Raw genomic sequence first — 23,169 nt, forward strand, 5'->3', positions numbered from 1 at the left:
AGGTAGGGAGTAAGCGCCAATACAGTGGACCATTCCTCATCAGTCATAACACCTGTATCCCTCTCTCATTTACCACGAATAGTCAAGAGTAATTTATCATGATGAAAGCTCAAAAGTACTCCATACACCCATGAGATGATTCCAGCCTACTCCCTTTTTCGAGACCACCAAGTCCAATACCCTATTAGAGTGTATTTCTAACGAGAGGGACCTACTTTGTGATTCATAAACATGGCAGAGCTGTAAATACCTATAAAAGGAAGAGTGTGGCAGAGCATTTTCCTCCTTCAAGTCATCAAAAGACCTAACTACGCCCTGGACAGCTAATTTCTCCAAACTACACAGTCCCTTCTTCTTCCAAAAGCTAGCATCCATAAAAGAGTAGAAATCAGGCAAGCCAGGGTACGCCACAGCAGGGTAAATTTAGTACAACCATTAAGTATGAGTAATTTTCGCATGTAGCCCTACAACCTGCACAATAAATGGGTAGTGAGAGGAGAGGAGTTCGGAGGTCTAGTAAGGGTGCCTATCTCAGGTATGTGGCATTCGTCCATGTCTGGCCATGAACAATTGTCCCGTAGGACCTAACATACTAACAGATGCCCAACCCTGTATCTGATGCAATTGGGAAGCAAAAAAATACAACCAGGGATTGGGAAGGGCCAAGCCTCCGGAAGGGAAATACTTTTCAGTAGACTACTTCTTTAATGCAGCCTGTCTATTTTATCTCAGTATGTTTGTAAGACCGTATATAATGATGCCTATGTAATAGATCTTCATATGATGAAGCATCTCATCTTGAAGTGTGGATAGACTCTCATTGCTGAGGACAGTTAGCATTATTCCTGGATAACCTCTTTAATATTTCATTAATAATTCCTTAGGATTAAGTCCTGGTGAGGGTAGGAAAGGAATGGTAATTTTTAATGGTGTTACAGAACTGCTCCGATGGGCTGGAGAATATTAATACAGCCCACAGAAACTAACCCAAACCTATGAATTACCCAGCTTGAAGATTGTAAAGGTACTCATACACTTTTGACAAAAGTCAACCAACTATATTTCAGCTGCCTTATGTGTATGGCAGCCTCCTGACTTTCCCTGTACAGATTATGTCAAGGGAGAGAAGGGTCAGGCATGTTGGATTTCAGTAGCTTTACCCTATTGTTCTGGGTTTTCTCTATAGAGAACACATGAACATTTGGCCGTGCGGAACATCTAGATGTACAGTGAGGTCAGTAGAGATAACGGTCGACCGATCAAATCTTTATTAAAGGTGTATGGCCACCATAATCTATGCTGCACTTTTGTCTCTTACTGACTGATGACCCCCTTGAAGTAAGGAAGGAGTTAAAGGCATTTCTTATCTTAGTTTGGTGGAAAAAAGGATCTTGGCTTTACATTGTAAAAATAAAGTGGGGCCATTACAATAAGATATAAAGGCGCACAGGCCTGTAACTAAGAAGCATTCCCATTAGTGTGCCAAACCTCCTTTGAGTTACTACTCTTGGAGGTTGAGAACCTAATATTGTTCCATGCGGTTTCAAGTCTGAGAATGGCTAAATGTCTGTTGTACTGCAAGGAAGATATTTATCTGCCATCTCACCTTTACATTGAGAAATGAATGAGAAATTTCTGCCGAATATATTGTTCTGCTGAAGAATTCTGGATGAAAGGAGCTGAGAAATTTGCATTTGTATCTGCTGGAGGATGGAGCAAGGAAGGTTCTTTTCTGTGCGCTTTTGATCTTTTTTTTTCTGTGCGCTTTCTGAAAAACGCTCATTTGCAGATCTTTTGGCCTCCCGCTCTCATGATGTCAACCATAGTTCTAGACTTCGTCGTGTCCTCCTGACCTTATTGTCGGATACTGAAGAATGTAAGCAGCAGAGCCATTTTCTGATCTTCCACTGTGTTTTCTCTTTTCTTCTTTAATTATATTACTTTTTTTTCCCCTCTGCTGGTGTTAACAACATATCTCCGGTTAATCATAATTTATGCCTAATAATTAATGAATGTCGGTGGATATGATTTATTCAGTGCTCATCTTTATTATTGACAACAGCACCAGTGTTTTTGACTTTTTTTTTTCTTAATCTGTGTTTTACTTGTCCTTTTGTGTAGCGTGTTAGCCTGTAGCTGGTTATACATTCATTGTTAGTTTATTATTTTACCCTTATATAATGCCAATTACTATTTCTCAGTAGGATTAAATAAATGTATAATGTTGTCTTACAGTAGTTACAGTATATGCAAAGCTTTATATGTGACATTTACACCCACTTACAACTTTTGCCTTCCATAACAATAATGTAATATTAATTAATGTTGTGTGAAAGGAACTGAATACTATGATTGTTAACACTTTCTAATACATTATGTAGACGTCTGGTGTTAATCTCCTAGTGTATGGACCTAATTCTTCATCATATACCTGCAGCCGCCTACTCTTAAGCCTGTATTGTGTTCATAAATTTCATTGTGCACAGCAGGTCCATAGAAGAGGCTTCAAGAATGTAGGTATTTACAACAACAATAATGGGGAGATTTATTAAATCCTGTGCAGAGTAAAAGTTGATCAGTTGCCCATAGCAACTAATCAGATTGCTTGTAATTTTTTAGAAGCATTTAAAAAAATTAAAAAAGCAATCTGGTTGCTATGGGCAACTAGACCACTTTTCTTCTGCACAGGTATTGATGAATGGTCACCCATATCCATTTAACAGTGATTCATAGATGAGATTATACAGTGGGGATCAAAAGTTTGGGCACCCCAGGTAAAAAATGTGTATTAATGTGCATAAAGAAGCCAAGGAAAGATGGAAATAAAATCAAATTACAGATTAGACATTATTACTTATAATATGTCGACAAAAGTTAGATTTTATTTCCATCATTTACACTTTAAAAATAAAGAAAACAAAAAAATGGCGTCTGCAAATGTTTGGGCACCCTGCAGAATTTATAGCATGCACTGCCCCCTTTGCAAAGCTGAGACCTGCCAGTGTCATGGATTGTTCTCAATCATCATCTGGGAAGACCAGCTGATGTCAACCTCAAAGGTTTTAAATGCCCAGACTCATCCGACCTTGCCCCAACAATCAGCACCATGAGTACTTTTAAGCAGTTGTCTAGAAATCTGAAAATGAAAATTGTTGACGCTCACAAAGCTGGAGAAGGCTATAAGAAGATAGAAAAACGTTTTCAGATGTCCATATCCTCTTTTCGGAATGTAATTAAGAAATGGCAGTCATCACGAACAGTGGAAGTTAAAGCAAGAACTGGAAGACCAAGAAAAATATCAGACAGAACAGCTTGCAGGATTGTGAGAAAAACAATTCAAAACCCACGTTTGACTGCACAATCCCTCCAGAAAGATCTAGCAGACACTGGAGTTGTGGTACACTATTCCACTATAAAGAGATACCTGTACAAATATGGTCTTCATGGAAGAGTCATCAGAAGAAAACCTCTTCTACGTCCTCACCACAAAAATCAGCGTTTGAACTTTGCAAATGAACATATAGACAAGCCTGAGGCATTTTGGAAACAAGTTCTGTGGACCGATGAGGTTAAAATTGAACTTTTTGGCCGGAATGAGCAAAGGTACGTTTGGAGCAGAAGGGTAACAGAATTTAATGAAACTCTGTCCAACTGTGGATCAATCATGCTTTGGGGTTGTATTGCAGCCAGTGGCACAGGGAACATCTCACGAGTAGAAGGAAAAATTGATTCAATAAAATTTCTGCAAATTTTGGACGCTAACTTGATGCCATGTGTGAAAAATCTGAAGTTAAAGAGAGGATGGCTTCTACAAATGGCTAATGATCCTAAACACACCTCAAAATCCATGGGGGATTACATCAAGAGGTGTAAACTGAAGGTTTTGCCATGGCCTTCACAATCTCCTGACCTCAACATAATTGAAAATCTATGGATAGACCTTAAAAGAGCAGTGTGTGACAGACAGCCCAGAAATCTCAAAGAACTGGAAGACTTTTGTAAGGAAGAATAGGCAAAGATACCTCAAACAAGAATTGAAAGACTCTTGGCTGGCTGCAAAAAGTGTTTACAAGCTGTGATACTTGCCAAAGGGGGCAGTACAAGATATTAACTCTGCAGGGTTCCCAAACTTTTGCAGACACCATTTTTTTGTTTTCTGTTATATTGAAAGTGTAAATGATGGAAATAAAATCTAACTTTTGTTGACATATTATAAGAATGTCTAATCTGTAATTTGATGCCTTTTGGAGATGTTTCCATCTTTCTTTGGCTTCTTTATGCACATTAATACAAATTTTTACCTGGGGTGCCCAAACTTTTGATCCCCACTGTATGGACTAATAGGGTGTATGGAAAGTGTTATTGACATGGACTAACCCTGTAAAGGCCTGGTAAGGATTTATGTAGACATTTTTTGATCTGTGTGATTGTGTAAAATGAAATGAAACATTAAGGTTTGTTTTATATACATAAATAATATTGTGACTTTTAGATGTTAGAAACAACAGAAATAAGATAACATCATGTTACCATGTATTACATAAAAGTATATGCACAAATTTTTCCATATAAAATATAACGGAGCACAAGAGGCATTAATATACTGCAAACCAACATGGTCGCATATACTGTATGATAAAGCATACAAAGCATTTGCACACGGGCATATTCCATGCCCATGTTCAGAGCTGCAGTCAGTGATTTTGCGGGGGGGGGGGGGGGGGGGGGGGAAGCAGGCCCTGAAGCGTCCATTGAATTCCAGGGACATCACTTCTTATGTGTTTCCCCATCTCTCATAATGGGAGTAAGGTTTTCAAAGTTGACACTGCATGTATTTTTTAAATCAGAAATTGGCATGTGACCTCCTCAAAGACCATATGGTTTTTAATCATGTGAACATGTCCTTATGCTCTATTCTGGCATAGGCATAGATGACATTGGTGCCGGATCACTGCCATGCTTTACACCAACAGTGCCCACCAGACCCCAGTGACTTGATATTTGGCATTTAAACAGGCAAAATAGTTCTTCATGCTGTGCTATTTTGTTATACAAGTTTTGCATCAAAGGCTAAACCTAAACTTAGAGATGTGCCAAACATTCCCAGCCAGTTAAATTTGGATAGTTTGCACAACACACTGCAGAAATGCTGCAGAGGTCAACAGTGGAAAATCTGCTGCACTTGCAAAGCAAATTCACAGCTACAACTATGCACCAGATCACGTGGGTTTTGGCACAGATTTGTCACTGCAGATTTGAGGACGAATGTGCTAACATTTTAAGTATAGAAAAGTCATTGGGGCAGATTTATCAGTCCTATAGCAACCAATCGCAGCTCAGCTTTTACTTTTTACCAGACCATTTAGAGAAATGAAAGCAAAACTGTGATTGGTTTTTGTAGGGAAATAAGAATTTTTTTAAATTTTTTTTATCTTGGACAATTTTGATAAATCTGCCCCGGACCTACTGCAAATCCTTAGCAAATGTCTGCAGATGCTAATTCTCCTGTTGAAGTCTATGGAGAAAATCTGCAATAAATCCACAGCACATCAATTAAGATGCTGTGAATAAAAAATTTGCACCACAGGTCAGATTTCTTCTGCAGTTTGTAGTTGAACTTTTAGATCACTTACCCAATTGGTTGCCAATGTACACTATAGTTTCTTCACCCAGAGATATTTCTGGCAGATATTATGCAATCCGCACATATTGATGCTGAAAGAATGAACAAATTCATTCGGCAGAGGCTGGGATTTGGATTTTGGCAATGGAAAATGGAAGGCTGCTAAAGACAGTAGGAAAAATTCCAAGCAGAATTTATTTGCAGCACACGCTCCTTTCCGACCAGTTCAGGAGATAGCAGCCGCACCCCCTGCCATCAAACATTTATCCCCTATCCTTTGGTTGGGGACAAGTTATCTTTCACTGAACAACCCCTTTAAAGAGGACAGAGGTGTCAGCAGAGAGCACTGTGGGCAAGACAAAAAATACATTCAAAAAGGAAAGAATTTCCTTTAGTAGCATACAGCTGCTAAAAAGTACTGGAATGGGAAAGATTTTTTGATAGAAGTCATTTACAAATCTGTTTAACTTTGTGGCACCAGTTGATAAAAAATAAAAATAAAATATGTTTTCCACCGGAGTACCCAAAATCCACAGTGAATCTTTCACACGTGGTTGTACCCTTATACATATTGTGTTCCCACAGTACATTACATCAGTAAATCAGAATGGGGCAACATAAATGGAATGTGGCACAGTTTTATCAAAATACAATAGTTGAAATCCACAGCAAAATCTGAACTCTATTTGCTTCCATTGCATTATATTATGTGGATTTTGATAACAAAACGTGTCAATGTGGTCCTACACTTTGAATGTTTAGCACAGATGTAGCAGAGCTGACTTTGTTAATGCTTGTCCTCTGTCCTAGGGCTGGGCGGTATGACCAAATCTGCGTATCACGGTATTTTTGTAACTTTCGGCAGTTCCATGGTATATAAAGGTATTTCCTCCCCCCCCCCTCAAATTAATTATCAGCCCAGCACTGCGCTATTCTGCCCCCCCAACAAAAATGATCAGCCCAGCGCTGCGCTATTCTGCCCCCCCCCCAACAAAAATTAATTATCAGCCCAGCGCTGCCCCCATCGGGGTAAATACTCACATGTCACCCGCTGCCCTCCTCGTGCTGTTTGTTGCCGGCGCAGACACAAGGTAAACAAAATAAACTCACACATGTTCCGATGTCGGCCTTACGCTAGGGACGGGAATGTCGGACAGCCGTCAGCCTATCACCGGCCGCAGCGATGTTCCGCCTCGGCCGCTGATAGGCTGAGCCCACTGACATGTAAGAAGCTCTGGGTGGCTTCTTACATGACAGTGGGCTCATCCTATCAGCGGCCGAGGCGGAACATCACTGCGGCCGGTGATAGGCTGACGGCTGTCCGACGTTCCATTCACTAGGAAGCAGATGAGGCCGGTACCGGGCCAACCGGAGGTGAGTTAAAGTTTATTTTGTTTATTTTTTGCAGCCGGGCATAGGGATACCACACAATATAGAGCAGTGGTCTTCAACCTGCCGACCTCCAGATGTTGCAAAACTACAACTCCCAGCTTGCCCGGACAGCCAACGGCTGTCCGGGCCTGCTGAGAGTTGTAGTTTTGCAACATCTGGAGGTCGGCAGGTTGAAGACCACTGGTATAGAGTGTCAGCGCCGGCGGCCGCAACAAACATGAGGATGAGGAGGGCAGCACATGCGGGTGACATATCAGTATTTACCCAGATGGGGACAGCGCTGGGCTGATAATTAATTGGGGGGCAGAACAGTGCTCGCGGGTGACTTGTGATTAGTTCCCCGATGTGGGGACAGCACAGCGCTGGGCTAATTCATTCATCCCTGAGGGGTGGGGCCCAACCGGTATTGTGGTATGGGTTAAAATTCATATCGTGCAGCACAAAAATGTCGGTATTCGGTATGAACCGGTATACCGCCCAGCCCTACTCTGTCCCATTTGTGCATGGTGACGACTGTTCATTTTGGTGACACAATGACTTTACCTACAAGAGTAGTGCCAAATAACATCCCAGGCTCTGTTATATTTCACGAACTCAGCTACGCTACATCTGCAGAGGAACAGATGTTTTACATATTACATTACTTGCAGATATTTCATTGTTACAGACGGCTTTTAAAATACTATTTCCCAAGCATCATCTCCCCGCCTGTTCATCATTCCAGGCTGCGTCTCTTCATATTTCCCATCACATAGGTGTTTGAGACAGTGTCGTCTATCCTACAGCCAGAGTTAATTGTGATGCCACTTAGATAGTTGCGAATAATGTTTCAGTGTCACCGCGCTGTGTGTTTTGTTCCGCTCGCTACAACGGCGGAGTCTAACCTCCATTCAGTAAGGTAATTAATGCCTTTCAAGTTGTCTCACACAGACAACTTTTGGCAGAATCCATTCATAATGTTTTGAATGTTGCGCTTTAAACACTAAACAATATGTCATCCGGCTGAATGAAAAATTAATAGCGGCGTAGATTTAAAAATTTACAAATGACGGGTTATTAGGGAAACCAGTAATTTTGCAGATTGGATTCATTTTTACATTTGTAGAGCAAAGAGATGAAAGAGATACTGCACACTAGTTCTGGTGAAAAATGAGCTGGATACAGATGTGTATTATCACAGCCGGTCCCTAAGTAAACGCTTAGGGCACCAAATGTATGGATGTTTTAATGGAATTTACTTCTTTTAATTTGTCCTCCTGATAAGGGGAGGTCAGAAGCTAAGTGTGGTGTGAAGTTTTACAGAATGGATATTAGATAAGTCAAGTGGTTTTTATCTTCTTTACTTGATGTCTCCATTCACACCATGGACAACTCCTAGTTTTATGCTTAAAATTTCATTTTGGGGAACCCAAAAGTATAACTAGGCATTATGTGGTTTATAGTGACCTCATGAAGGTTGAACCCTCACTTTGTCAGTAGGTTCGATGTTGATCATCAGTTGGCCCTGACAAAGATTAATGGTTGGCGCGTAGGCACCCTTAGCCTAATAAATTCCTCAATTACTCATTGCTCTTCGTGAAGACGCTGACCTAAATTTGTCTGGAACATATCTGTTATGCGTCTCTTCCATACGGTAACCTTTTTTTTTTTTTTTTTCCACCAGTTGGTTCATGATATCATGAGCCATGTTTCTAATCCTGGACATATACACATCGTAAGTCAAGCCAAACAGTCTAATAGTATTATGGCTGGGGTGAATCATATCACAGAGGGCTGATGCATGTGTGTGACTGATGATCTGGCACTCATACCAGTGGGGTTATTGAATAACTAGAACTGCGAAAATAATCAGCTTTCATGGGAGGGAACAAAAGAAGGGAATTACCTTCCATGTATTCAGTTTGTTCAATACTTAACTGAATTATTTTCTGCTCTTTAATCTATAGATTTAGAATCCATCACAGTCTGATTTCTTAGATATCCCCTCTCTTTGGCAGATACTTTAGTATGTATTAGTAAAGTTTTAAAAACGTATTAAATCCAAAGGTGTTAGCCCATTTAAAGTGTAACACTGATGATGCTCCAGCAGCAGAATATCTCCCTGCTACTTTATAGCCTGAGACTACAGGGATCAAGATGCTAATTTGCCTGAAGTCCTATGCAAGTTTATGGGACTTTTGGCAAATACATATCCTGATCGTTGTAGTCTTGGTCTACAAAAGTTACTGGGAGATTTAAGCAGATATCCTGCTGCTATAACATAGGTCTGCTTTAAAGGGGTTTACTGTCTGTTATCAAGTAATTCTGAAATCTTGCATTTTTTATTCTGTCCACTAAGCCTAAAACTATGCTGTAAAAAAGACTGACACAGAGTGCTCCCTTGTGCAATTTCCAAAACTGTGTTAACTCAGGAATGGGTTAAATCCTAACCCCAAACGGGGATAAGCAACTTGAGGCACAATGCTCGCAGGGCAAATTGATTGAAGAAAATCAGACTGCTGCGATCCCCACACACCATAGCAGACATAAACAGTAGTCATAAGTTGCATAGGAGGACTGGGGATTTTTTTTTTGCATCATCTGGAAACAAAGTGGAGGGTTGGTACTGTTCGTTATTTTATTAAATTAATTGCATACAATGTGTTTCCGGGGTGGATTAGTCCATTCATCTGGCACCTGATGAATGGGCTAATCCAGCCTAGAAACATGTTGTATGTATTTAATGTAATAAAATTACTTAGGCAGTACCAGCCCTCCACTTTGTTTCCAGACAGCGTAAAGAAATCTCAGATCCTCCTCTGCATCTTGTGTCTAAAGCTAAGCTGTGACTTGATGTTCTATCTGTGATGAAAAATAGACTGCCAAAATGTGATCTGTACAGCATTTCAGTGACCAGTGTATAGATAAGACAATAGAAACTTAGCTTCCCCTCCCCTGTAGTTTGACCTCCGCACAGATCACATAGCATGTTTAGATAACTGTCCCATACAAAGAATAAGGTGTGGAGATCATTGTGTCTTTGTCCATGGGTTCTGTTGTAAAGCATATGACTAATTGTTATCAATAGCTTAGGCAAGATGGCAGCCCCCATTATAATGTACTTAAAAAAAATTAAAAAAATTGAAACAGGTTGTAGCTCTAATCATTAAAAATAATAGGTGACACATTTACTTTTAGACTTACATATAGCTCCATATTTTTTTTTATCTACAGGATAATAGTACTAATGGTCTTCCTTTCCTAGAACCAGACATTTAGCTGCTGCTCAACTTGTGAACTACTTAAGTATTTTTATGCTATTTTTTTTTTTTTGTAATTTTCTACTGTATGTAAGGGCATTTCTTAATTCAGCATTGGCTTAATAGGAAATGTATCATTACTTTCTCCCTATGGTGTTAAAGAGATATACACGATGTTCATAAGGAGCTGGTGGGCTGCCAGTTGATGTAAGATGTGACCACGCTCTGCATGTTTCATCAGAAAGAACAAGCTGCATTATTTTAACTCAAACTGTGCTCAGCAGAAGGCAAGACCTTGTAACTGGAAGCTTCCCAAGCCTCCACAGACGCAGCTCCTTCTATTGTGAAGGAATAAACCTACACACATAAACTGTTTGTCTAATTTGTCATTTCACTGATCTAACACAGATCCAAGGAATAATGCAAAATACGGTGAGACACACACCCTACGCCCAAAAAATAATTGTGCCGTCCAGCATTGCTGGGTCATATGTTTTGTACAGAAATATAGACAGTCAAGAAAGGTCTATTCTACTGTATGAAACCAGAGGAATTCATTATGTTCTACTGTTAAGGAAAAGTCTTTAAAATAATTCTCCTAAAAATGCCAAGAAAGATTATTTGCCAAGCCTGAATCTCTCCCTGAAGAAGAGGTGCGATCTCCAGTAGGTGGCAGTGAGCAGCAAGCTTTTTCCCTTTTAGAGGAAAGCTAGTTTGCATACTTTTTCTCATGGACCGTTACATTGCTTTTAAGACTCCATTTACCATTTTGGTGGTATCCCCTAGAAACACGCAATTCACTCAGTCCCACATGGCTTTTACACGTGTGGGACTGAGAGAAAAAATATATAGTATTTTATTTTGCTTGTTTGACATTTCTAAATACTGTGGGGCACCATTACGATAGCTGTCTTATTCTTAGGCTAAGTTCACATCTACGACAGTCTGAAACTGTTCCTGGTAGAAATAAACTGAGCTGGACCGTCTGTTGCACAATGAACACCAACAGATCCCATTGATTTGAATAAGTCCATCTGCTTTTCTGGTGGTGTTCATTGTTTTGCAGGTTTTGAGAGGAAAGCTGTCTGGAACAATTTTTTCACTGTTTGGGACCCCATGTCCATAGAGTTGGAATGATGGTGTGAACAAGACCTTAGTGTAAACTTAGACTACATAGTATAAAAAGGTTATTTGACCTTTTAGGCACTTAATATCAGATTGGCCAACATCTCGACTGATCAGCTGTTTGCGAAGGCTGCTGTACTCGTGTGAGCAACACAACCATTCAGTGTTAATTTTTCCTCCTCTATGCATCATCATCCTCTTAGTAGAAATAATGAAAGGAACAGAGCACCCCGGAAGATAGAATTTCTGTTTTTAAAATACTAATAAATGTTTTATAAATATGGTGCAACTCCAGACAATTTTGTCCAACTTCACACCACCTATTTATTGGTTGACTTGTTTTGTGCGAAAATATTGGTGTGATTGAGGTGTACATTATAGCTTTTTTAAGTCATCATATCATGTCCCTTTTTAATAAAGCCACGCCTAAATGTGGTGCAAACACATTATGTCAAAGTTTAATGGTTTAAGTTGCGCCAAATGACTATGCTGTTTCCTCTTGATGATGGGTAAAGATTTTTGAGTGGCCAATAGTTTTATGTAAGTGTTGTTATCACCTTTTACTTATCTCTCAAGTATGTGCCAACAAGACAGTTAACATGAATGTTTGTTCCCTTTTTGCTGCTTAGAGCTCGTTCACACGGCCGGCATCCTTTACTAAAGGGAACTCCATCACCAAAACCATTAAAAGGACAGAAGTTGAGCAGAGAAAAAAAATACTGTGTGTCCTATTTATTTTCTACGCTCAACTCTTGTAAAATACCGGATACCCGATACATGCCATTTAAGTAAATGGTATATGTCAGGACCTGGCAGTGTCATGTGTGCTCCAAACCATTCAGACTGGTTCGGAGCAAAATGCCAGTGTAAACCTAGCCTTAGATTAGGATATTATAACATACTGCACTTTTTACCCTGTAAACTGACAGAAACATGACAGACCCATTAAAAGTGATCGGGATTAGCTTCATTGTATATTTGTTATATCCTTTATAGTTCCTGTAAAAAGGAAAGTCATAATACTAGTGTGAACTGAGCCTTACAGACCCATGTGCATGGCATAAAGCAGAACTTTGGCCTTGAGATAAAATATTTTATGGGTTACTTATAAAGGAATGTAAATTATGCAATTATTATATTGATTTTCATTGAAGTGTCTCTGACTTGCATTATGTTGTTATTACTGTTGTTGCTATTACTTTTCATTTTAAAACCTTTGTATTCTTGCAGCTGACTGCCTGTATCCATGGATCGTCAGCCATGTTATTCCCAATGTACTGGCAACATGTTTACATCCCCGTTCTTCCTCCACACCTGTTGGACTACTGCTGGTGAGTCTGCATTTCTAAAGAGGATTAACAGCATTGCTTGTCCCAGATTTACAACTGGTTTTTAGTTTACAGAGATGAATGTTCCTCATCTACACTGTCAAGACTGAGTAACCCAATTCACAGGTCAAGTGATTTGGGGAATAATAGTTAAAAAACAGTATTTTTTTTTTTTTTTTTTATAAGGACATGAAATTGACACTCTAGGGACATTTTCCTTTCTTCGGAAATGTATAATCAAATTTTTCCCTGTAGAGTTGTACCTGAAGCCTTGACACCTTTTCTGCTGATTCTCTCTAAATATACTCGTTATGCGAATGAGTCTCTATTCACTGATACAGCACCAATGGGTGTCTCCAGTTATCTGGCACAGATGTATGTGCTAAAATTCCTTCTGGAACTGGATGGAAGGTTTTCTTATGGAAAAAAAAAAGATATTTGCATATACCTCTGAGGGAGCATTGTTTGCTTTTTTCTCAATACCTTTTGCCAACTCTTCCTTTTAGAGGTTGTCTGGGGCCACAAAGTTAATCGTTTGTTTTCCAAATTAATAAAACTTATTGTCCTGTAATTCTGAATACTGCACCAATGCCAGACCTCCATCTTGCAGTCCTGGGACTTCCACTATTGAAGGAGTAGTGTAGCACATATTTATTTATTTTTTTTCCATTGAGCACAGACTGCAAAAAGTAAAAATAAAAACAAAAAACTTTAACTCACCTTCCACTGTTCCCTGTTCGGAGGACCGAAGAGCTATATCTGCACAACGGGCGAGTGGTGGAAGGTGAGGTAAAGTTTATTTTTTACTTTTTGCAGCCTGGGCACAGTGGGATAAAAAAAATATGCATTACACTACTCCTTTAAACGGTAGCTCCCACCATCCTTTTTTTTTTTTTCCTCCTTCTATCCCTGCCTATTACCCATCTATCCCTAACCCCCTCCCTGCTTTAATTTTTTTATTTTTTTTTACTATGTTAAAAATTGCTTTTTGTCTGCTTGGTAGTGTGCTCACTACCAGGCAGACTTCCCCAGCAGGCACCACATCACTGATGCCTGCCGGGGAGGGCGACTTCCGCCCTTAGTTCATCTATATAGGGTGCCTCCAGCTGTTTCACCACTACAACTACCAGCTTGCTCTGACATCTATTGGCTGTGAAGACAAGCTGGGAGTTGTAGTGTTGAAACAGCTGGAGGCACCCTGTGCAGAAAACAGTTAGGGCCATGGGTGTGGCGCTACCCCGTTCCCTCCGTCTGTTCCCCAATACCCCCCCCCGTGTTTAAAATGGCGAACCCTGCTCTCCTCTAAAATAGATCGATATATACGCCAGACAGTCTGGCGTGCAGGGACAGCAGCAGCGGCGGAGTCATGTGCAGGAGGAGTGGCCGGCCAGCCAGGGAGCCAATGCACTTGCTCCCTGCCTGTCTGATTGACAGGCAGGGAGCGAGCGCAGGCTGAATGAATTAGGTCCGATGGCTGGGCCGGCATCAGTCCGAATTCAGGCCGGCCTGCAGCCTGCCACTAGGAGGGAGACCCCATAGTGGCCGGTTTTCAAACGTTAATTAAAGCATTTTAATAAAAAAAAAATTAAAAATAATGAAAATGTATTAGAGATATGTTGTAGTACATATGTACTACAACATATCAAAAAAAAAGTTAATGACAGTGCCCATTTAAAGGGAGCTGCGTACACTGTTAGAAAGCTGTTAGAGTATAAAAGTAAACTATACCTTTATTGGATATGATGGTGGTTGTCAAACATATATAAAGCTGTTTCTTTATTTTTCAGACAAATGTCAAGAAGGCATGGCCAAGATGTTCCACAGCCATGCATAGCTTCATTCAGCCCCTCCTTGGCTAATTTTATAGGGCTCTATATGTTAGTCAAGGAAAGGCTTGTAGGAGACGTGCCAGGATGTGCCTTGCCTCCTTGACACTTAGCTGAGAAATAGAAAGGCTATTTTGGCAACCACCACCAGCTCCAGGAATGGTAAAGTTTACTTTTATACCCTACAGCTATCCAAAGGCGTCTGGAGCTTGACCACCCACTGGACTACTTAGCCCAGAGTGAGCTAAACATTATTCTGGAAATTTCCACGTAAACATATACACTGCTCAAAAAAATAAAGGGAATACCAAGATAACACATCCTAGATCTACCTGATATATCATGCTTTTATGAGCCATTTTGTATGTTTATTTTGCTTTTGTAAAAACAATGAAAACTTTATTCTGAAAACAAAAAACACATCCTAGATCTGATTGAATTAGCTAATCATGTGAAATACTTTCGTCTTTACATAGTTGAATGTGCTGACAACAAAATCACACAAAAATGAATCAACCCATGGAGGTCTGGATATGGAGTCACACTCAAAATCAAAGTGGAAAACCACACTACAGGCTGATCCAACTTTGATGTAATGTCCTTAAAACAAGTCAAAAGGAGGCTCAGTAGGGTGTATGGCCTCCATGTGCCCGTATGACCTCCCTACAACACCTGGGCATGCTCTTAATGAGGTGGCAGATGGTCTCCTGAGGGATGTCCTCCCAGACCTTTACTAAAGCATCCACCAACTCCTGGACAGTCTGTGGTGCAATGTGGCCTTGGTGGATGGAGTGTGACATGACGTCTCAGATGTGCTCAAGCGGATTCAGGCCTGGGGAATGGGGGGCCAGTCCATTGCATCAATGCCTTCCTCTTGCAGGAACTGCTGACACACTCCAGCCACATGAGGTCTAGCATTGTCTTGCATTAGGAGGAACCCAGGGCCAACCGCACCAACATATGGTCTCACAAGGGGTCTGAGGATCTCATCTCGGTATCTAATGGCAGTCAGGCTACCTCTGGCAAACCCATGGAAGGCGCTTTGCCCCCGCCCCCCAAAGAAATGTAACCCCACACCATTACTGACCCACTGCCAAACCAGTCATGGTGGAGGATGTTGCATGTTGCAGAACATTCTCTACAGCATCTCCAGACCCTGTCACGTTTGTTACATGTGCTCAGTGTGAATTTGCTCTAATCTGTGATGAGCACAGGGCGCCAGCGGCGAATTTGCCAGTCTTGGTGTTCTCTGGCAAATGCCAAACGTCCTGCATGGTGTTGGGCTGTAAGCACAACCCCCACCTCTGGATGTCTGGCCCTCATACCACCCTTATGGAGTCTGTTTTTGACCATTTGAGTTGCTGGAGGTCATTTTGCAGGGCTCTGGCAGTGCTCCTCCTTCTCCTCCTTGCACAAAGGTGGAGGTAGCGGTCCTGCTGCAGGGTTGTTGCCCTCCTAAGGCCTCCTCCACGTCTCCTGATGTACTGGCCTTTCTCCTGGTAGCGCCTCCATCCTTTGGACACTACGTTGACAGACACAGCAAGCCTTCTTGCCACAGCTCGCATTGATGTGCCATCCTGGATGAGCTGCACTACCTAAGCCACTTGTGTGGGTTGTAGACTCCGTCTCATGCTACCACTAGAGTGAAAGCACAGCCAGCATTCAAAAGTAACCAAAACATCAGCCAGGAAGCATATGAACGGAGAAGTGGTCTGTGGTCACTACCTGCAGAACCACTCCTTTATTGGGGGGTGTCTTGCTATTTGCCTAAATTTCCACCTGTTGTCTGTTCCATTTGTGCAACAGCATGTGAAATTGATTGTCAATCAATGTTGCTTCCTGAGTGGACAGTGTGATTTCACAGAAGTGTGATTGACTTGGAGTTACATTGTGTTGTTTAAGGCTAGGTTCACACTGCAGAATCTCGGGGCAGAAAGTTTCTGCCCGGAGATTCCGAATGCGGCCAGCGCCGACTGAATCAGTCGGCACTAGGACCATGTGGACACTGCAGTCTGCAAAAGACAACGCCGTTCTTCAGACGGAAATTTCTAAGCGCATTTTCCGTTCACAAATTCCGCTTCACAAATTCTAAAGTGTGAATTTGTGAACGGAAACCCAATCACTATACAGTACATTTTAGCAAGCAGAATTTCTGCCTGCAATTTCAAAGCGGAATCGCAGGCGGAAATTCCGTAGTGTGAACCTTGCCTAAGTGTTCCCTTTATTTATCTTGATCTTCTCATCTCTAGCGTGATGTGTCAAGTCAACTCTCTCAATGGCTTCAGGCATCCACCTGAGGAGCAAAAAGGGATTTTTCTTGGAGCCTGTTTAGCTATGAAGTCAAATAAGCATCTAGTTCCATTTGGGGCTTTACCACCTTTGGTGAAGTTTGCTTGGTTGCAAGAAAGAAGAGTTAGATTAGAGTTGGTGAACTAAAGAAAAGTAAAAAACTTCAGTTTCATATAGACATTTTTTAAATCTAGCCTCTTGTTATGTGAGAATGTTTCACAAATAGGCTTTGTGTGAGTTTTTTGTGCATGGTCTTGGTTCTTTACATCTTAACCCCTTGCGGACGGAGCCCATTATGACCCTAAGGACGGGAGCATTTTTTGCAAATCTGACCACTGTCACTTTAAGCATTAATAACTCTGAGATGCTTTTACGTATAAATTTGATTCCGAGATTGTTTTTTCGGGACATATTCTACTTTATGGTAGTGGTAAATTTTTGTCGATACTTGCATAATTTCTTGGTGAAAAATTCCAAAATTTGATGAAAAATTTGAAAATGTTGCATTTTTCAAACTTTGAAGCTCTCTGCTTGTAAGGAAAATAGACATTCCAAATAAATTATATATTGATTCGCAAATACAATATGTCTACTTTATGTTGGCATCATAAAGTTGACATGTTTTTTACTTTTGGAGAACATCAGAGGGCTTCAAAGTTCAGCAGCAATTTTCCAATTTTTCACAAAATTTTCTAAATCGTAATTTTTTAGGGACCAGTTCAGTTTTGAAGTGGATTTGAAGGGCCTTCAAATGAGAAATACCCCACAAATGACCCAATTATAAAAACTGAACCCCTCAAAGTATCCAAAATGACAATCAGTTTTTTATCCCTTTAGGTGTTTCACAGGAATAGCAGCAAAGAGAAGGAGAAAATTCAAAATCTTCATTTTTTACACTCGCATGTTCTTGTAGACCCAGTTTTTGAATTTTTACAAGTGGTAATAGGAGAAAAAGCCCCCCAAAATGTGTAACCCAATTTCTCTCGAGTAAGGAAATACCTCATATGTGTATGTCAAGTGTTCGGCGGGCGCAGTAGAGGGCTCAGAAGGAAAGGAGCAACAATGGGATTTTGGAGAGTGAATTTTGCTGAAATGATTTTTGGGGGGCATGTCACATTTAGGAAGCCCCTATGGTGCCAGAACAGCAGAAAACCCCACATGGCATACCATTTTGGAAACTACACCCCTCAAGGCACGTAACAAGGGGTCCAGTGAGCCTTAACACCATGCAGGTGTTTGACGACTTTTCGTTAAAATTGAATGTGTAAATGAAAAAAAAAAAATCACTAAAGTGCAGTTTTTTCCCCAAATTTACCATTTTTACAAAGGGTTATGGGGGAGAATGCCCCCCAAAATTTAAAACCCCATCTCTTCTGAGTATGGAAATACCCCATGTTAGGATGTAAAATGCTCTGCGGGCGAACTACAATGGTCAGAAGAGAAGGAGTGCCATTGAGCTTTTGTAAAGAGAATTCATTTGGAATGGTAGTCAGGGGCCATGTGCGTTTACAAAGCCCCCTGTGGTGCCAGAACAGTGGACCCCCCCACATGTGACCCCATTTTGGAAACTACACCCCTCACAGAATTTAAAAGGGTGCAGTGAGTATTTACACCCCACTGGCATTTGACAGATCTTTGGAACAATGGACTGTGCAAATGAAAAATTAAATTTTAAATTATACGGACCACTTTTCCAAAAATCTGTCAGACACCTGTGGGGCGTAAATGCTCACTGTACCCCTTAATACATTACATGAGGGGTGTTGTTTCCAAAATGGGGTCACATGTGCGGGGGGTCCATTGTTCTGGCGCTATGGGGGCTTTGTAAATTCATGTGGCCTTCAATTCCGGACACATTTTCTCTTCAAAATCCCAATGGCGCTCCTTCTCTTCTGAGCATTGTAGTGCGCCTGCCGAGCACTTTACATCCACATATGGGGTATGTTCTTACTCAGAAGAAATGGGGTTACAAATTTTGGGGGGCGGTTTTTCCTATTTTCCCTTGTGAAAATGAAAAATTTAGGGTAACACCAGCATTTTAGTGAAAAATTTTTTTTTTTTTTTCATCCAAATTTAATGAAAATTCGTCAAACACCTGTGGGGTGTCCAGGCTCTCTATACCCCTTGTTACGTTCTGTGGGGGGTGTAGTTTCCAAAATTGGGTCACATGTGGATATTTATGTTTTTGCGTATGTCAGAACCGCTGTAAAATCAGCCACCTCTGTGCAAATCACCAATTTAGGCCTCAAATATACATAGTGTGCTCTCACTCCTGAGCCTTGTTGTGTGCCCACAGAGCATTTTACGCCCACATATGGGGTATTTCCATACTCAGGAGAAATTGGGTTACTAATTTTGGGGGGCTTTATTTCCTTTTACTGCTTGTGAAAATAAAAAGTATGGGGCAACACCAGCATGTTAGTGTAAACATTTTTTTTTTTTTTTTTTTACATTAACAGGCTGGTGTAGCCCCCAACTTTTCCTTTTCATAAGGGGTAAAGCCCCCCAAAATTTGTAGTGCAATTTCTCCCGATTACGGAAATACCCCATATGTGGCCCTAAACTGTTTCCTTGAAATACGACAGGGCTCCAAAATGAGAGAGTGCCATGCGCATTTGAGGACTAAATTAGAAATTGCATAGGGGTGGACATAGGGTTATTCTACGTCAGTGATTCCCAAACAGGGTGCCTCCAGCTGTTGCTTAACTCCTAGCATGCCTGGACAGTCAGTGGCTGTCCAGAAATGCTGGGAGTTGTTGTTTTGCAACAGCTGGAGGCTCCATTTTGGAAACACTAACGTACAATACGTTTTTCATTTTTATTGGGGGGTGTATATGTAGTGTTTTACTCTTTATGTGGTAGTGTAGTGTAGTTTAGTGTTTTTAGGGTACATTTGCACTGGCGTGTTATGGTGAGTTTCCCGCTAGGAGTTTGTGCTGCGGCAAAAAATTTCCCACAGACCAAACTTGAAGCAGGAAACTTACTGTAAACCTGCCTGTGTGAATGTACCCTGTACGTTCACATGGGGGGCAAACCTCCAGCTGTTTCAAAACCACAACTCCCAGCATGTACTGACAGACCATGCATGCTGGGAGTTGTACTTTTGCAACAGCTGGAGGCACACTGGTTGGAAAACCTGCAGTTAGGTTCTGTTACCTAACTCAGTATTTGCCAACCAGTGTACCTCCAGCTGTTGCAAAACTACAACTCCCAGCATGTACTGACAGACCGTGCATGCTGGGAGTTGTAGTTTTGCAACAGCTGGAGGCACACTGGTTGGAAAACCTTCAGTTAGGTTCTGAATTATCCAACCAGTGTGCCTCCAGCTGTTGCAAAACTACAACTCCCAGCATGTACTAATCACCGAAGGGCATGCTGGGAAATGTAGTTATGCAACAGCTGGAGGTTACGCAACTATAACTCCCAGCATGCTGAGACAGCCGTTTGCTGTTTGGGCATGCTGGGATTTGCAGTTTTGCAACATCTGGAGGGCTACAGATTATAGACCACTGCACAGTAATCTCCAAACTGTGACCCTCCAGATGTTGCAAAACTAGGAGTTGTAGTTTTGCAAGACCTGGAGGGATACAGTTTAGAGACCACTATATAGTGGTCTGAAACTGCATTCCTCCAGCTGTTTCAAAACTACATATTTCAGCATGCACAAACAGCTGTATTGGCATGCTGGGAGTTGTAGTTTTGCAACATCTGGAGTGCTACAGTCTCAGACTGTAGCCCTCCAGATGTTGCTAGGCAACTTACCGGCTTCCGTAGGATCCAGGGAGCCGTCCTCTTCTGCCGCCCGCCGATCTCCGTCGCCCGCAGCCTCCGGAGGGGTAAGTGGTCGTCGGCGCCCAGTCCTCTTCGTTTTCCCCTTTCTGCCCTGCCTATTGTGGGTTGGCGGGACGGGGAAAACAAAAGTAAACCCCTCCGCCCCCGATCTGCTATTGGTGTTTGCGTCTAGACCACCAATAGCAGGGATAGGAGGGGTGACACCCCTGCCACCTCACTCCTATCCCTTCAGGGGGATCGTAGTTGTCTTAGACAACCGCGATCCCCCTTCTATTCCGGGTCACCATAGACCCGGAATGACCCGGAATCGACGCAAATCGCAAGTGTGAATTCACTTGCGATTTGCGCCGATCGCCAAAATTGGGGGGGGGGGGGGGGGGCATTTGCACAGGGTGCCTGCTGATAGATATCAGCAGTCACCCCGGTCCGGTCCCCGCTCGGCGGCCGAAATTTCGGGGACCGAAATTCCCACGGGCGTATGGATACGCCCTTTGTCCTTAAGTACCAGGATGCAAGGGCGTATGCGTACGCCCTTCGTCCTCAACAGGTTAAAGAACTTTTTAGAACTTAACGAGGCATATGTTGATGGATTTAATGCTCATCATAATCTTAGTGTTGTTCTTTCATATGAAAGATGCGATCAGGTACAGTATGTATGGTGAGAAAAATAAGGGCATGGTCAGACAATGATATGTTGCCAAAGTCTATTTTGACATTGTCTTGTATGAACCAGTTGTTGATCATAAACATGTCTATGAGAGTAAAGGTTTTGTGATGATTTGAATAAAAATAAATGTTTTGGTATCATGGAGGCATTGTTAGATATCATGGTGATCTTCCTTGAAAAACTTCAGCCCTAAATGATGGGAAAGTCTACTGCCTTTAGATGTGGAGTCCATAGATGTATCGTGGATGTTAATAAAGCTTCCACAGATAATGTTTTCATGAGATTGCCTTATATTTCTTTTTTTTTTTATTATAAGGTTAGGTCCACACAGTGTTTTTTCAGGCATATTTCATTTGTCAAAATGTGTCTTCAGTTTTTTATATTAATGTGCTCTTTTTAAGTCAATGGGAAAGTGTTTGTGCATACAATATGTAAAAAATATAACCTAAAATGACTTTGTCTGATTTTTAAATAATTTATTTGCAATTTATGGTGGAAAAGAAGTATTTGGTCAGTAACAAAAGTTCATCTCAATACTTTGTTATATATCCTTTGTTTGCAATGACTTTTTCAAACCTTTTCTGTAAGCCTTCACAAGGTTTCCTCGCACTGTTGCTGGTATTTTGGCCCATTCTTCCATGCAGATCTCCTCTAGAGCAGTGATTTTTTTTGGGGCTGTCACTGGGCAACACTGACTTTCAACTCCCTCCAAAGGTTTTCTATGGGGTTGAGATCTGAAGACTTGCTAGGCCACTCCAGGACCTTGAAATGCCTCTTGCAAAGCCACTCCTTTGTTGCCCGGGCAGTATGTTTGGGATCATTGTCATGCTGTAGACCCAGCCAAGTTTCATCTTCAATGTCCTTGCTGATGGCAGGAGTTTTTCACTCAAAATCTCAGGATACATGGCTCCATTCATTCTTTGCTTTATACAGATCAGTCGGCCTGGTCCCTTAGTAGAAAAAAAGCTCCAAAGCATGATGTTTCCACCCCCATGCTTCACAGTAGGAATGGTGTTCTTTGGATGCAACTCTGCATCATTTCTCCTCCAAACATGACGCGTTGAGTTTTAACCAAAAAGTTCTACTTTGGTTTCATCTGACCATATGTCATTCTCCCAATACTCTTCTGGATCATCCAAATGCTTTCTAGCAAACTTCAGATGGGCCTGGACATGTACTGGCTTAAGCAGAGGGACACGTCTGGCACTGCATGATTTGAGTCCCTGGAGGCATAGTGTGTTACTGATAGTAGCCTTTGTTACTTTGGTCCCAGATTTCTGCAGGTCATTCACTAGGTCGTCCTGTGTGGTTCTGGTATTTTTGGTCACCATTTTTGTGATCATTTTGACACCACAGGGTTAGATATGCGTGGAGCCCCAGAACGAGGGAGATTATCAGTGGTTTTGTATGTTTCCATTTTCTAATAATTGTTCCCACAGTTGATTTCTTCACACTAAGCTGCTTGCCTATTGCAGATTCAGTCTTCCCAGCCTGGTGCAGGTCTACAATTTTGTTTCTGGTGTCGACAGCTCTTTGGTCTTGGCCATAGTGGAGCTTGGAGTGTGACTGTTTGAGGTTTTTTATACTGATAACAAGTTCAAACAGGTGCTGTCAATACAAGTAACAATTGGAGGACAGAGGAGACTCTTAAAGAAGAAGTTACAGGTATGTGAGAGCCAGAAATCTTGCTTGGTGGGTTATAGGTGACCAAATACTTATTTTCCACCATAATTTACAAATAAATTTGTTAAAAATCAGACAATGTGATTTTATGGATTTTTTTTCTCATTATGTCTCTCATAGTTAAGTTATACCTATGATGAAAATTGCAGGCCTCTCATCTTTTTTTAAGTTGGAGAACTTGCACAATTGGTGGCTGACTAAATAA

General features: G+C 41.3%; 1 protein-coding gene across 9 annotated transcripts in view; it reads left to right on the plus strand.

Moving 5' to 3' along the window:
- Window positions 1-23,169, plus strand: part of DENND1A (DENN domain containing 1A) — an 810,600-nt gene that overhangs the window by 394,149 nt on the left and 393,282 nt on the right. For all 9 annotated transcript variants that reach the window (XM_056541264.1, XM_056541257.1, XM_056541259.1 and 6 more), the window contains one exon: window positions 12,610-12,710. In XM_056541264.1, coding sequence (XP_056397239.1) covers window positions 12,610-12,710 — 101 coding nt within the window. The remainder of the gene's footprint in view (window positions 1-12,609; window positions 12,711-23,169) is intronic.

The sequence above is a fragment of the Hyla sarda genome, chromosome 9 (genome assembly GCF_029499605.1).
Source record: "Hyla sarda isolate aHylSar1 chromosome 9, aHylSar1.hap1, whole genome shotgun sequence".
In the NCBI taxonomy this organism is placed as follows: Eukaryota; Metazoa; Chordata; class Amphibia; order Anura; family Hylidae; genus Hyla; species Hyla sarda.